The following is a 14,694-nucleotide window of genomic DNA, read 5'->3' on the forward strand; positions in this document are numbered from 1 at the left end:
CTTTTACAATATCTCTAACCGTTTAGTCGGTATAGTGAAAACCGCCAAAAAGCGGTCGAAACCCGCCAAAAAGCGGTCAAAATACCGCCAACCGCAGCACCTATTTTCACCAAACGTTTTGTGTTGCATCCTTGTCACATTTATGAACTACATACCAAATTTCTAGCTTATACCGTTCCCGAGATATTGTTAAATTGCACCGAAAACCGCCAAAAAGCGGTAAAATGCTGCCAACCGTTGCACCGGTCTTAACCAAAAGTTTCGTGTCGCATCCTTGTCACATTTGACAGCTACATACCAAATTTCAAGTCTCTAGCTCTTACCGTTCTCGAGATATTTTGTTTACAGACAGACAGACACACACACGGACCAATGGCTGAAACTTTGGATTTAGGCTCTAGGGACCTCAAAACGTATTTTGACACTAAAATCTGACCATCGAAAATTTGACCCGATTACATTACTTCCCTTCCTATAGGATAAGGAAAGTAAAAATTTTCCACATTTCGATTGTAAAATTTTCTATTTTATTTAAACTTCATATAATTTTTTCTTTTCTTAAAATTCCAGGCCGAAAATACATGTAACAAATATCCTTAAAGGAGAGTCTATACATGTCGATCGAAATCACCTGGAACCTAAAATGAGTTTGTTTTCCTTCCTTCCCTTTTATAAAAATCTTTTGATTTCATCTTATCCTTGAAGGGTTTCATCCGATATCGATCGACTTCAGTCGACTTGTATCTAGATGCTCCTCTAGATAAATATGGTTGCCAAATTTCCTCAAAAGTGGATAAAAAAACGTAAGAGAGTTTTCACGAAAGAAACGAATCTTACACCTTTGTGTTTATCTTTTATGTATCAAATAGATAATTTGAATTGAATTGATTTGTATTCCTTACGTATTCTTGAGAGTATTGTTTTTCTACTACCTAACCTCTTCTGGGCTTTCAAGATAGCAACGAGTGTCCATGATAAACTAAGTCTAATTGTATTCCTTGTTGTGCAGAGTCGTGCCGAGCAAGAGTTGAAGAAACTGAATGATACAATCAAGGAGAAACAATCTGAACTGGATCAGTTGAAACCAAAGTACGAGGCGGAGAAAGCCAAGGAAGAAGAATGCACGAGACAGTAAGTACTAACATTGTTATACATATGTAGACCAGGGGTTTCCAACTCCCATGTCTATGTGGGCCACATGCTACATTGGGAGGAGCTTCGCGGGCCACATACACAGGTTAGGAAGCCCGTATTCAAGATTTTCTGTAATAAAAAAAGGTCTAAGTATGATAAAGCCCCATGGGACCCACCCAAAAAGCTTCGCGGACCGTTGGTTGGAAATCGCTGTTATAGAAACAAGCTGATAACATAAAAATCTGATGTGCACATTAGAGGATTTTCTATTACATTTCCATCCCGTAGTATGTCCCTCGTCAGATGGACAATAAAATACAAACTACTTTCCAATTCGGCGTGGGTCACCACGAGAACACCAGAAAGTAACCTGTTGGAAAAAAAAAATAAATATTTGCATTCGATCATTCGAAAAAACGTACCCACTCGTATGTGTATGAGTAGGTACATTTTACTTCTTCGAATTCAATAAATAAAATAGAATAAATTTGCATTTTTCCGACTCTGGAAATCGAACTCAGGACCCTCTGCATGACGAGCAGTGGTCTAACCGCTTGTGAATACTGTTTTGTGTTGCAGATTATTCTTCCACATTGTAGAGTCGGACAAGGTGGGCACTCAAATCCTGAAGGAAATCAACAATCAGAATCTACCGGGCGAAGTTACGTTCATGCCTCGTAACAGACTTCATGTGAGAGATATGGAATATCCCAACACTGACGTAAGCTTCACCACCATACCATTTTTATTTCGTAATAATGCATCAATTGCAACATTAGACTCATGTGGTATGTGTCGTAGCATGCCAATCCCATTGTATGTCCCTCGTCAGATGGACAATAAAATACAAACTACTTTCCAATTCGGCGTGGGTCTTTAACTATACCTACCAAGGCTATTTCTGCGCCGCAGGCGATTTTTTTTTAGCTTCAAATTCCTTTTGTTTAGAGGTTTGATCGTAAGCCAGTCGTACCGAAAACGAACCTTATCTGTTCAGAGTAGTGCAAAAAAAAAATCAATTTTTCTGACCCTGGAAATTTTTTGATATAAATGTAAATTAATGTAGTTTCTTTGTGTTATTATGTCACGACTTTGGTGCTCACTGCAGCAATTGTAGGTTTTTCCCAACATATCAATAATCCTAAAATCCAATGTTTGCATCCTTTCAGACTTGGCCCTAAGGACCAGATATATTCTAATCGTTTCTATCTTCACAGACTTTGTCTCTAATATTTTCTTCACAGACTCGGCCTTAAGGAGCAGAAGCGTAAGGAGCTATACGCGAAGCAAGGTCGAGGCAGTCAGTTCACATCGAAGGAAGAACGAGACAAGTGGATTCAGAGTGAACTGAAGTCTCTTAACAAACAGATTGCTGAGAAGAAGGATCACAAGAAGAAACTGACGGAGGATATTCAGAGAGACAAAACCAAGAAGGTCACACTGGAAGAAAATATTGCCGTGAGTACTTTCTATTTTTACTAAAAATTTAGCTTTCCGAACCCGCGACCTTAGCGCTTACAAAGCAGAGGTGCTACCCTCCAAGCTACCTACCTAGGCTTGCAACCGAAATGCAATAATTTTGAGAGAAAAAAAATCTAGTGCTTATTTTTTTTATTTTATTATTATTTTTTTTAATGTACCTGCCTCGGTAGTGTAGTGGTCAAGCACGCTTGGTAAACAGGAGGGCGTGGGTTCGATCCCAGCCGAGGTATGGAATTTCATCCTCATTTATTTGAGAATTTGACCACATAATAATGGAGCTCTCGGGCTTAGATGGTAGAGAACGCCTCCGGCGTTAACCTCACCTAGTGGTTACCTTCCACTCAAGAGTATACTATTTTATCTTTGTTGTTTGTTTGTTTGTTTGTTTGTTTGTTTTTTATTTTTTCATTCTTTCATATTTTCATTTTAACTTGTGTTTCCTCTTTCCAGGACGCTATCGCCATGGTGAGTCGTCTCTCATACGATGAGAAGTTTGACAAGTCCATGCGTGACGTTCATGCCTCGTAACAGACTTCATGTGAGAGATATGGAATATCCCAACACTGACGTAAGCTATGTTCTTCAATTATACCTAACAAGGCTATTTGTGCGCCGCAGGCGATTTTTTTTAGCTTCAAATTCCTTTTGTTTAGAGGTTTGATCGTAAGCCAGTCGTACCGAAAACGAACCTTATCTGTTCAGAGTAGTGCGCCCCGGCCAGGAATCGAACCCGCGACCTTAGCGCTTACAAAGCAGAGGTGCTACCCTCCAAGCTACCTACCTACCTAGGCCTGCAACCGAAATGCAATAATTTTGAGAGAAAAAAAAATCTAGTGCTTATTTTTTTAATGTACCTGCCTCGGTAGTGTAGTGGTCAAGACGCTCGCTTGGTAAACAGGAGGGCGTGGGTTCAATCCCAGCCAAGGTATGGAATTTTATCCTCAGTTTAATTTGAGAATTTGACCATAGTAATAGTAGTAGAATACTACTGCAGTAAAGGGACTTTTCAGTCCTATGCGAGCAGTATAAATAAGCACCATTATCATAATCATAATTTCATATTTACATTTTAACTTGTGTTTCCTCTTTCCAGGACGCTATCGCCATGGTGAGTCGTCTCTCATACGATGAGAAGTTTGACAAGTCCATGCGTTATATATTCGGCAAGACCCTCATCTGTAGGAAGCTGGAGAATGCTACCGGTATTTCCAAGCGATATGGACTGGACTGTATCACCGTGGAGGGAGATCAGGTAAGGTTGAGTGGCAGAGAATGCCTGAGGCAATTTTCTAACTCACATTACTAAAGTAATTAAAAAGCAGGTATTGCAATTGGTACACATTTTCAAAATCGGGAAATGGGTGGAAATATCCGTTTTAGGGTCCCCTGATTCCAAAAAAGTGGTTTTTAGCCCATGGTATGCATGTCTGTTTTAACCTCACAATATGCACTTCCTACTCGGTTGGTTTGAAAGGTTGCACAAATAGGTTGTTGTATTCTTATCATTATCAACAACTGATTATTTGATCCTGGGTTCGATTCTCAGGACAAAAAAGGAAGCTGTTTTTTAATTTATAAGAGACATTACATATGTTACAAATAAAAGGGCGTTCTGTGGTATGAACCGTCATATGTTGCTTCAATACTCTCTCTGATTTCAACTCTTTCCCTAGGTGCTGAGTTAACACGAGAACACCAGTGCCCTAAATCACCAAAGTATGGAAAAGTATCTTACAAGTGTAATAGCCAATGGAAAAGCAGAATTTTGAATTTAAACGAATCATGTCAAAATATGGAATTGTAAATACTTTTCCATACTTTGGTGATTTAGGGCACAGAAAGTAATCCGTTAAAATATTTACAGTCAAAAAACGCGTGCAAATTTTGTGAACTTTGGAAACCGAACTCGGGAAGCTCTCGATGGCAAGCAAACGTGTTACCACCGAGCTAACGGTGTCGGTGTCTTCTAATTTCTTGACATAATTTCTTCAATTTCACAGCTAAAGTATTTTGCGAAATGTTTTTTTTTTTTTTTTTTTTTTTTTTTTTTTTTTCAAATTTAGTCAAGCAGGCTCCGCCCGCTTGCGCGTGGCTGAGGCATGGCCGTAGGTGACCGTAACGTACCGTACTGTACCGTTTTACCTGACCATACTTTGGCACCATATTATACTTTTATTCGTTTTCGTCCCTAATTTGGGCACCACTGCGAGTTTTGAAAAATCCGTTCTTAGGATACCTTTACTTACTAAAAGGCAAGACAACTATCTTACTTACAAACTTCATGTAAATTGACCCATTCGATTGTAAGTATTTAAACGGGTTACTTTCTTGTGTGGACTCAGTACCGAAATAAAAAGTGTTGGGAATTGCCTCTTTATTTATTCTAATTCTCTTTGGTCAGGTATCATCCAAGGGCACCCTGACCGGGGGCTACTACAAGAACAACCGTTCCAAGTTGGAAATACAGAAACAACGCAAGAGTCTCCAGGGCCAGATCAAGGACACAGAAGAAGAACTCGGTAAGCTGAAGAATGAACTGAAGGATTTGGAAACCCAGATTACAGCCGTCGTCAGCGAGTCGCAGAAAATCGAGACCAAGAACAGCAAGGCCAAGTAAGTCCAATATTAGGGTGTACTCAGTCTCGGGGAAATGTATATTATCGCAGAAAATCGAGGAAACTGTATCTGCTAAGGTCGTCCCGAAATCGAAGAAAGCAGAAAGACAGGATAGAAGAATATTCCGAGAGCGAACCTTATCTGTTTAGGATAAAGTTTGCCCCGAGCGGGAATCGAGCCCGTGAACTAGCGTTAGCTTGGTTGGCAATATATATAACTTTGAAACCACTTTTACAGATACAAACTTGGCACTGTCCACATTGATTTTATAAATAACAATAGATACTACACTTTGATTTTAGCCAAAAGGTCTCAGTGGCGCAGTGGTTAACGTGTTGGACTTTGGATCTGGAGGTTGGTGGTTCGTGTCCAAGTCAAGTCGTAAAATTTATCTAGGTGTAATACTTACTTTCCGTGTTCGGAAACAAACTTGAACATCAGACATTGAATTTCCAGAAATTGGCAACGTGGCTTGCCTTTAGGGTGTAATAATTGGGGAACGATATTTGTGACAAGCATTTAAGTATGCTTAACACAGTTGAAAGTTCCTTCCTATAAATAACAACTGGAAGGAATTTTTAATTGTGTTCAGCATTATTTTTAATTGTGTGTTGGACTTCGGATCTGGAGGTTGGTGGTTCGAGTCCAAGTCAAGTCATAAAATTTATCTATAATATCAACTGTCTCCTATATCTTCCATTCCTCAGGACTAACTACGAGAAGCTAATGGCGGACATTCGGTTCGAGAAAGAAGAGCTGCAAGGTATTGAGCGATACCAGGCACCCAAAGAACGATCCTTGAATCAATGTACGGTCAATTTATCTGCCATGGAGACTACCAAGGAAGGTTTGGAGTCTGAGCTACATCAGGAACTTATGTCACAACTATCGGTAAGTATTAAATTTGGTACTCTATGGTCTCTATGTATTAAAAAACCCAACAGACACACAAACAAAAAGAACAAAGGAAAAAAAAACGAACAAAATAACCAATTTACCAACAAACAAACAAGGGGGGGGAGAACACTTTTTCATCACCGTTTTAACGTAGCAGACGTTGGACTCGTGTGGTCTCTTTTTGTCCCTCATAAGATGGACAAAAAGAGCTGTGTGAAAATCCTTCCTTAAAGTGTTGAAAAAAGAAGAAAAAATTGAGAGAGAAAAATGTATGAGAATCATTCGATGCTGGGAGATTTGAACCCCGGACTTTCTGCATGACAAGCAAGCGCGTTACCACCGAACTATTATTTTCCCACAGGTGGCTGATCAGGCAGAAATGGACAATCTGAACGCATTCCATGTTTCAGTGAGTTATGGAAGAAGGAGACTCAGTTGACTCACACTCTGACACAACTCAAAGAGGAACTGGCCAAGTCTGATCAGAACTTGCGTAGTATGGCAGGAAAGGTAAGGATGAGATTTCCCCCCCATGTAAAAGGCAATCTTTGTTGTGGTGGAACTGTGAACTGAAGAAACGCGACAGAATAAAAAAATAAAAAAATAATAAATAATAAAAATAGACTAAAAAGGTTACTATTCAATTCAATTCAATTTATTTTTATTGTACATAATATGACATTAAAAAATAATACATTTCAATGAATACAATTGTACAACGTCATTTAAAGAAAAGAAAAAGAAGGAGAAAAAAAAAATAAATAAAATAATATCTAAAATTGTTAAAAAGATAATAAAAGATAATAGGTGGTTACTATTATTGCGGCGCAATCCCAAATCCCAACATTAAGTATACTTAATATTAAGATCCGAGACCGCACCGCAATAATAGTAACCAAAGATGTAAAATACTAAAGTAAAGGTCGTCCAGATACCAATCACACACAACTTTGCTTAACCTAAGCGATTGTCACACTAGGCTTGCACACCAGAAGTCCCGAGTTCGATTCCCGGTAAGGTTGAAGTTTTTTTTTCTGTGATATACCTACATTAAAGTTGTGAAAAAGCTCTGCTTTACCGCAAAAAAATCATGATTTTTTTTTTAAGAGGTTTGACAGAGGGAACTGTAACTGTTATGATCTTATCGTCCCGAAATCGAAGAGAGAAGGAAGACAGGGTAGGAGAAAGCCAGCCGTTCCGAGAACGAACATTATCCCATGAGAAGAAAGATCACAAGAAGAAACTGACGGAAGATATTCAGAGAGACAAAACCAAGAAGGTCACACTGGAAGAAAATATTGCCGTGAGTACTTTCTATTTTTACTAAAATTTAGCTTTTTGTTTTAGCTGAATTTCTTTTTCTCTCTCTCTCTCTCTGTCTCCTTCTCTCTCTTTCTCTTTCTCTCTCTTTCTCTCTCTTTCTCTCTCTCTCTTTCTCTCTTTCTCTCTCTTTCTCTCTTTCTCTCTTTCTCTCTCTTTCTCCCTTTCTCTCTCTCTCTCTCTCTCTCTCTCTCTCTCTCTCTCTCTCTCGGATTGTGAGGTTATAAAACATTAGGATTCATACATTATGTTCAATGATGTTTTTTAATTACAGTAGGTAGGTAGGTACGTAGTTGTATTATTATCAGATTGAGCAAACTTGTTTAATTTTTACACTACTTATGTATTTAGGAGAGGAGCTCACCTCTATATGTTTAATTTAAGCTTAGGAGGTGCATTTATTGTTTATTTTTATATTGTTGTTAATAAAGTTAAAATTCAAAGTTCTCTCTCTCTCTCTCTCTCTCTCTCTCTCTCTCTCTCTCTCTCTCTCTCTCTCTCTCTCTCTCAAATTTAGCTTTTTGTTTTAGCTGAATTTCTTTTTTTTCTCTCTCTCTCTCTCTCTCTCTTTCTTTCTCTCTTTCACTTTCTTTCTCTCTTTCTTTCTCTCTTTCTCTTTCTTTCTCTCTTTCTCTTTCTTTCTCTCTTTCTCTTTCTTTCTCTCTTTCTCTTTCTTTCTCTCTTTCTCTCTCTCTTTCTCTCTCTCTTTCTCTCTCTCTTTCTCTCTCTCTTTCTCTTTCTCTCTTTCTCTTTCTCTCTTTCTCTTTTTCTCTCTCTCTCTCTCTCTCTCTCTCTCTCTCTCTCTCTCTCTCTCTGAATTTCACGGAGGTAGCAAGTGCCCCGTTTACAACTAATGCTGTCTGCTTACGTTGATGGTTCAAGTACGTTTTGCACCCCACTATACCTGATACAAACCAGATTTTTTTGTCAGCCTAGCGCCTAGTTAGCTTGGTTGGTAGCGCGTCTGCCTTTAGCGCTAGGCCGCGGGTTCGTTTCAGCCCGGGGCGGATTTTATCCTGATGGGATAATGTTCGTCCTCGGAACGCCTGGCTTTCTCCTATCCTGTCTTCCTTCTCTTTTTCATTTCGGAACGACCTTAGCAGTTACAGTTCCCTCTATCAAAAAAGTAACGAGTGCGGAGTCGGTGGTGAAATAGGGCCCAGGTCTTGACCTCTCTCTTGTGTTCTGGTTTCACAGAAAAAGACCGTGGAAATCGAGAGACATCGTCAGCTGGTGGATGAACACAACCGACAGATGTATGATGCTAAGAAGAAGAAAGATCAGCTGCAGAGTAGCCGAAAGTAAGTTGAACCAAATAATTCTAAGCCACTTTAACCTTTTGTTATACTGAAAGTTGATTTGCCTACTAAGGCCAGCCACTCACTATCAGGTAGACCTGACGGGTACACCTGATCAGGAGCGCGTCTGCCTTACTGCTAGGCCGCGGGTTCGTTTCAGCCCGGGGCGGATTTTATCCTGAACGGATAATGTTCGTTCTCGGAACGCCTGGCTTTCTCCTATCCTTTCTTCCTTCTCTTTTTCATTTCGGGACGACCTTAGCAGTTACAGTTCCGTCTATCAAAAAAGTAATGAGTGCGGAGTCGGTGGTGAAATAGGGCCCAGGTCTTGACCTCTCTCTTGTGTTCTGGTTCCACAGAAAAAGACCGTGGAAATCGAGAGACATCGTCAGCTGGTGGACGAACACAACCGACAGATGTATGATGCTAAGAAGAAGAAAGATCAGCTGCAGAGTAGCCGAAAGTAAGTTGACACCAAATATTTCTAAGCCACTTTTAACCTTTTGTTATACTGAAAGTTGATTTGCCTACTAAGGCCAGCCACTCACTATCAGGTAGACCTGACGGGTACACCTGATCAGGTCCGCCTGTCAAGTCTACCTGATACCTGATGAACATCCACACTATCATTTAGACCTGACTGGCGGACCTCAGGTCTATCTGATGGTGAGTGGCTGGCCAAACATTTCAAAAATATTTTATTTTTGTTTATTTCATTTTTTGGAACAAGTTTTGAGCCCTTATCTCGTAGTAATGGAACAACTGCTACTCGTGACTCGTATGGTCTGTGTCATAGCATGCCCATCCCGTAGTATGTCCCTCATCAGATGGGCGAGAAGATCTAGCTCTTACCGTTTTCGAGATATTTTGTTTACAGACAGACACACACACACACGGACCAATGGCTGAAACTTTAGATTTAGGAGGCTCTAGGAACCTCAAAACGTGTCTTGGCACTAAAAACTGACCATCGAAAATTTGACCCGATTACATTACTTTCCTTCCTATAGGATAAGGAAAGTAAAAAGTGTTGGGAATTGCCTCTTTATTTATTCTAATTCTCTTTGGCCAGGTATCATCCAAGGGCACCCTGACCGGGGGCTACTACAAGAACAACCGTTCCAAGTTGGAAATACAGAAACAACGCAAGAGTCTCCGACTCGATTACATTACTTTCCTTCCTCTAGGATAAGGAAAGTAAAAAGTGTTGGGAATTGCCTCTTTATTTATTCTAATTCTCTTTGGTCAGGTGTCATCCAAGGGCACTCTGACTGGGGGCTACTACAAGAACAACCGTTCCAAGTTGGAAATCCAGAAACAACGCAAGAGTCTCCAGGGCCAGATCAAGGACACAGAAGAAGAACTCAGTAAGCTGAAGAATGAACTGAAGGATTTGGAAACTCAGATTACAGCCGTCGTCAGCGAGTCGCAGAAAATCGAGACCAAGAACAGCAAGGCCAAGTAAGTCCAATATTAGGGTGCACTCAGTCTCAAGGAGAGGTATATTGTCGCGGAAAATCGAGGTAACGAGGTAAAAAAAAAATCTTATCGTCCCGAAATCGAAGAAAGAAGAAGGACAGGATAGGAGAAAGCCAGCCGTTCCGAGAGCGAACCTTATCTGTTCAGGATAAAGTTCGCCCCGAGCGGGAATCGAACCCGCGACCCAGCGTTAGCTTGGCTGGCATTTTCGACTGCGCACTGGGCATGACTGTTTGGCTGAACATCTCCACCGCTTTGGTCTAAAATCTTCTCCTGTTTGTTCCTTATGTTCCTTAAGTAAACAGTCCTATGAACTCAGTTCACCTGAACTCCTGTCCTGCCTTGGAAGCCAGCAATGGTATTGTAGGTAAATATTGGGAAGCCAGAAAAAAAAATCTTATCGTCCCTAAATCGAAGAAAGAAGAAGGACAGGATAGGAGAAAGCCAGCCTTTCCGAGAGCGAACCTTATCTGTTCAGGATAAAGCTCGCCTCGAGCGGGAATCGATCCCGCGACCCAGCGTTAGCTTGGTTGGCACTTTCGACTGCACACTGGGCATGACTGTTTGGCTGAACATCTCCACCGCTTTGGTCTAAAATGTTCTGCTGTTTGTTCCTTATGTTCCTTAAACAGTCCTATGAACTCAGTTCACCTGAACTCCTGTCCTGCCTTGGAAGCCAGCAATGGTATTGTAGGTAAATATTGGGAAGCCAGAGGTAAAATGACCTAGTAGTCAAATAACCTGACATAACCTGAGCAACAATAACAACAACAACAACAACAAAACAACAACAAAAACAACACATTGATTTTATAAATAATAACAACTCTATTCTCTCTCTCTCTTATATCTTCCATTCCTCAGGACTAACTACGAGAAGCTAATGGCGGACATACGGTTCGAGAAAGAAGAGCTGCAAGGTATTGAGCGATACCAGGCACCTAAAGAACGATCCTTGAATCAATGTACGGTCAATTTATCTGCCATGGAGACTACCAAGGAAGGATTGGAGTCTGAGCTACATCAGGAACTTATGTCACAACTATCAGTAAGTATTAAATTAGGTACTCTATGTATTAGTTATGGAAAAAAGGAGAAAAAATTGAGAGAGAAAAATGTATGAGAATCATTCGATGCTGGGGGATTGATCATGTGAATAAGAAGGCCGCCTGCTATCGCTGCCAACTAAACTAGCAAATTTTTAATTCCTCAAACTTGAGTCTTTTTTTTTTTTTGACGCATGTAGATTCGTAGATTGCCCATCTCGTAGTATGCCTCTCATCCGATGGGTGAGAAGAGACACAATACTTCCCTCGACAGAAAATGGAGGAGTGTCGAACCAAAATACACGATCTGGGTAAGTTAAGAGGAGTCAAGATAGAAAGAGATAGGTGGAAGAGCTGAGAATTCTTCCATCAAAGGCTTAAATCTTTGCTAACTCACTAAGAATCCTTCCCAATTATGTTCTACATGTGCAATAAGAGAGGATTTTGTCGAAATACAAACTTATCCCGAGTTAATAATCAGTTTTCCTTGGCGAAGCACGAGCATCCTGCTTATAGTCCTGTAAAAAAAAGTTTTATTTTTTTCTTTCTGACCTAAAAAAATAAATAATTAAAATAGGCAAATGAATAATAAAAGACAAACACTTGTTAGTTTTTCTTTTTACTTTTTTATTATTTTTTACACCCCTGATCTAAGTATGTGTTTCTCACCTGCAGGTACAATGCCTAGTAACGACATGACCAACAAATACATGGCATACTCCCAGAAGAATCTCTTCAAGGAGTTGGAAAACGCCAACTCTCATCTGAAGAAGTTTAGCCATGTGAATAAGAAGGCATTGGATCAGTTCTTGAGCTTCTCAGAACAGAAGGACAAACTGATGAATCGAAAAGAAGAACTCGACAGAGGTAAGACATTTCTAAGAAGTTTAGTCATGTGAATAAGAAGGCATTGGATCAGTTCTTGAGCTTCTCAGAACAGAAGGACAAACTGATGAATCGAAAAGAAGAACTCGACAGAGGTAAGACATTTCTAAGAAGTTTAGTCATGTGAATAAGAAGGCATTGGATCAGTTCTTGAGCTTCTCAGAACAGAAGGACAAACTGATGAATCGAAAAGAAGAACTCGACAGAGGTAAGACATTTCTAAGAAGTTTAGTCATGTGAATAAGAAGGCATTGGATCAGTTCTTGAGCTTCTCAGAACAGAAGGACAAACTGATGAATCGAAAAGAAGAACTCGACAGAGGTAAGACATTTCTAAGAAGTTTAGTCATGTGAATAAGAAGGCATTGGATCAGTTCTTGAGCTTCTCAGAACAGAAGGACAAACTGATGAATCGAAAAGAAGAACTCGACAGAGGTAAGACATTTCTAAGAAGTTTAGTCATGTGAATAAGAAGGCATTGGATCAGTTCTTGAGCTTCTCAGAACAGAAGGACAAACTGATGAATCGAAAAGAAGAACTCGACAGAGGTAAGACATTTCTAAGAAGTTTAGTCATGTGAATAAGAAGGCATTGGATCAGTTCTTGAGCTTCTCAGAACAGAAGGACAAACTGATGAATCGAAAAGAAGAACTCGACAGAGGTAAGACATTTCTAAGAAGTTTAGTCATGTGAATAAGAAGGCATTGGATCAGTTCTTGAGCTTCTCAGAACAGAAGGACAAACTGATGAATCGAAAAGAAGAACTCGACAGAGGTAAGACATTTCTAAGAAGTTTAGTCATGTGAATAAGAAGGCATTGGATCAGTTCTTGAGCTTCTCAGAACAGAAGGACAAACTGATGAATCGAAAAGAAGAACTCGACAGAGGTAAGACATTTCTAAGAAGTTTAGTCATGTGAATAAGAAGGTCAAGGCTTAAATCTTTGCCAACTCACTAAGAATTCTTCCATCAAAGGCTTAAATCTTTGCCAACTCACTGAGAATCCTTCCATCAAAGGCTTAAATCTTTGCCAACTCACTGAGAATCCTTTCCAATTATGTTCTACATGTACAATAAGAGAGGATTTTTTCGAAATACAAACCTATCCCGAGTTATTATCAGTTTTCCTTGGCGAAGCACGAGCATTCTGCTTAAGTATAGTCCTGTTTAAAAAAAAGTTTTATTTTTTTCTTTCTAACCTAAAAAATAAATAATTAAAATAGGCAAATGAATAATAAAAGACAAAAACTTGTTCGTTTTTCTTTGTTGTTCTTTTTACTTTTTTTATTATTTTTTACACCCCTGATCTAAGTATGTTTTCTCACCTGCAGGTACAATGCCTATTATCCCGAGTTAATAATCAGTTTTCCTTGGCGAAGCACGAGCATCCTGCTTATAGTCCTGTAAAAAAAAGTTTTATTTTTTTCTTTCTGACCTAAAAAAATAAATAATTAAAATAGGCAAATGAATAATAAAAGACAAACACTTGTTAGTTTTTCTTTTTACTTTTTTATTATTTTTTACACCCCTGATCTAAGTATGTGTTTCTCACCTGCAGGTACAATGCCTAGTAACGACATGACCAACAAATACATGGCATACTCCCAGAAGAATCTCTTCAAGGAGTTGGAAAACGCCAACTCTCATCTGAAGAAGTTTAGCCATGTGAATAAGAAGGCATTGGATCAGTTCTTGAGCTTCTCAGAACAGAAGGACAAACTGATGAATCGAAAAGAAGAACTCGACAGAGGTAAGACATTTCTAAGAAGTTTAGTCATGTGAATAAGAAGGCATTGGATCAGTTCTTGAGCTTCTCAGAACAGAAGGACAAACTGATGAATCGAAAAGAAGAACCGGTCCCTTTTTCCCCTCACTTCGTCTATCACTCATAGTGACTATTTTTACTTATATCTTTTCTTTTTTAACTTTTCTTTTAATTTTTACTTTACCTATCTATATTCAAATTGTAAACGAAATAACATCATTAAAGAGGTGCTCTATCAAACTGTTATGTTATGTCATGTAATAGAACAACTTGTTCTAAGCTTACTGTCGAAATAAAGCACTACTTATACTTATATCTAACTTGTAAGCACTAGGTCGTATGTATTCCATAAAATTGTAAACCAAATAACATCATTAAAGAGGTGCTCTATCAAACTGTTATGTTATGTCATGTAATGGAACAACTTGTTCTAAGCTTACAGTCGAAATAAAGCACTACTTGTACTTGTATCTAACTTGTAAGCACTAGGTCTTATGTATTCCATATATATGTACAATTGTACATATGTCAAAATCTATAAGACCCTGGTCAGACTGCGGGGATAAAAGGACTTTTTCAGTCCTATTCCAGCAGAATAACCAAGATTGTATATGTCAAAATCTATAAGACCCTGGTCAGACTGCGGGGATAAAAGGACTTTTTCAGTCCTATTCCAGCAGAATAACCAAGATTGTATATGTCCGCGCCGGTATCGCGATTTAAGTATTTAGAGTATCCACAACGTTTCAAACTCCGTAATAGATACGAAGGAA

The 14,694-nt window shown here is 39.2% G+C and overlaps 1 protein-coding gene across 1 annotated transcript in view; it reads left to right on the forward strand.

Moving 5' to 3' along the window:
- LOC103519554 (structural maintenance of chromosomes protein 3-like) overlaps positions 1 to 13,906 on the forward strand; it is a gene marked incomplete at its 3' end in the record, with an annotated part of 26,117 nt that extends 12,211 nt beyond the window's left edge. The window contains exons 9-24 of the mRNA XM_026831015.1: positions 1,010 to 1,131; positions 2,379 to 2,596; positions 3,087 to 3,184; positions 3,710 to 3,868; positions 5,018 to 5,229; positions 5,940 to 6,123; positions 6,491 to 6,538; positions 8,647 to 8,750; positions 9,107 to 9,210; positions 9,820 to 9,872; positions 9,997 to 10,208; positions 11,091 to 11,274; positions 11,547 to 11,583; positions 11,948 to 12,162; positions 12,745 to 12,817; positions 13,715 to 13,906. Of these exons, the coding sequence (XP_026686816.1) occupies positions 1,010 to 1,131; positions 2,379 to 2,596; positions 3,087 to 3,184; positions 3,710 to 3,868; positions 5,018 to 5,229; positions 5,940 to 6,123; positions 6,491 to 6,538; positions 8,647 to 8,750; positions 9,107 to 9,210; positions 9,820 to 9,872; positions 9,997 to 10,208; positions 11,091 to 11,274; positions 11,547 to 11,583; positions 11,948 to 12,162; positions 12,745 to 12,817; positions 13,715 to 13,906 (2,215 nt within the window). The remainder of the gene's footprint in view (positions 1 to 1,009; positions 1,132 to 2,378; positions 2,597 to 3,086; positions 3,185 to 3,709; positions 3,869 to 5,017; positions 5,230 to 5,939; positions 6,124 to 6,490; positions 6,539 to 8,646; positions 8,751 to 9,106; positions 9,211 to 9,819; positions 9,873 to 9,996; positions 10,209 to 11,090; positions 11,275 to 11,546; positions 11,584 to 11,947; positions 12,163 to 12,744; positions 12,818 to 13,714) is intronic.
- Positions 13,907 to 14,694: the final 788 nt, after the last annotated feature.

This window comes from Diaphorina citri, unplaced genomic scaffold, assembly GCF_000475195.1.
Source record: "Diaphorina citri unplaced genomic scaffold, Diaci psyllid genome assembly version 1.1 scaffold2796, whole genome shotgun sequence".
NCBI classification, from domain to species: domain Eukaryota; kingdom Metazoa; phylum Arthropoda; class Insecta; order Hemiptera; family Psyllidae; genus Diaphorina; species Diaphorina citri.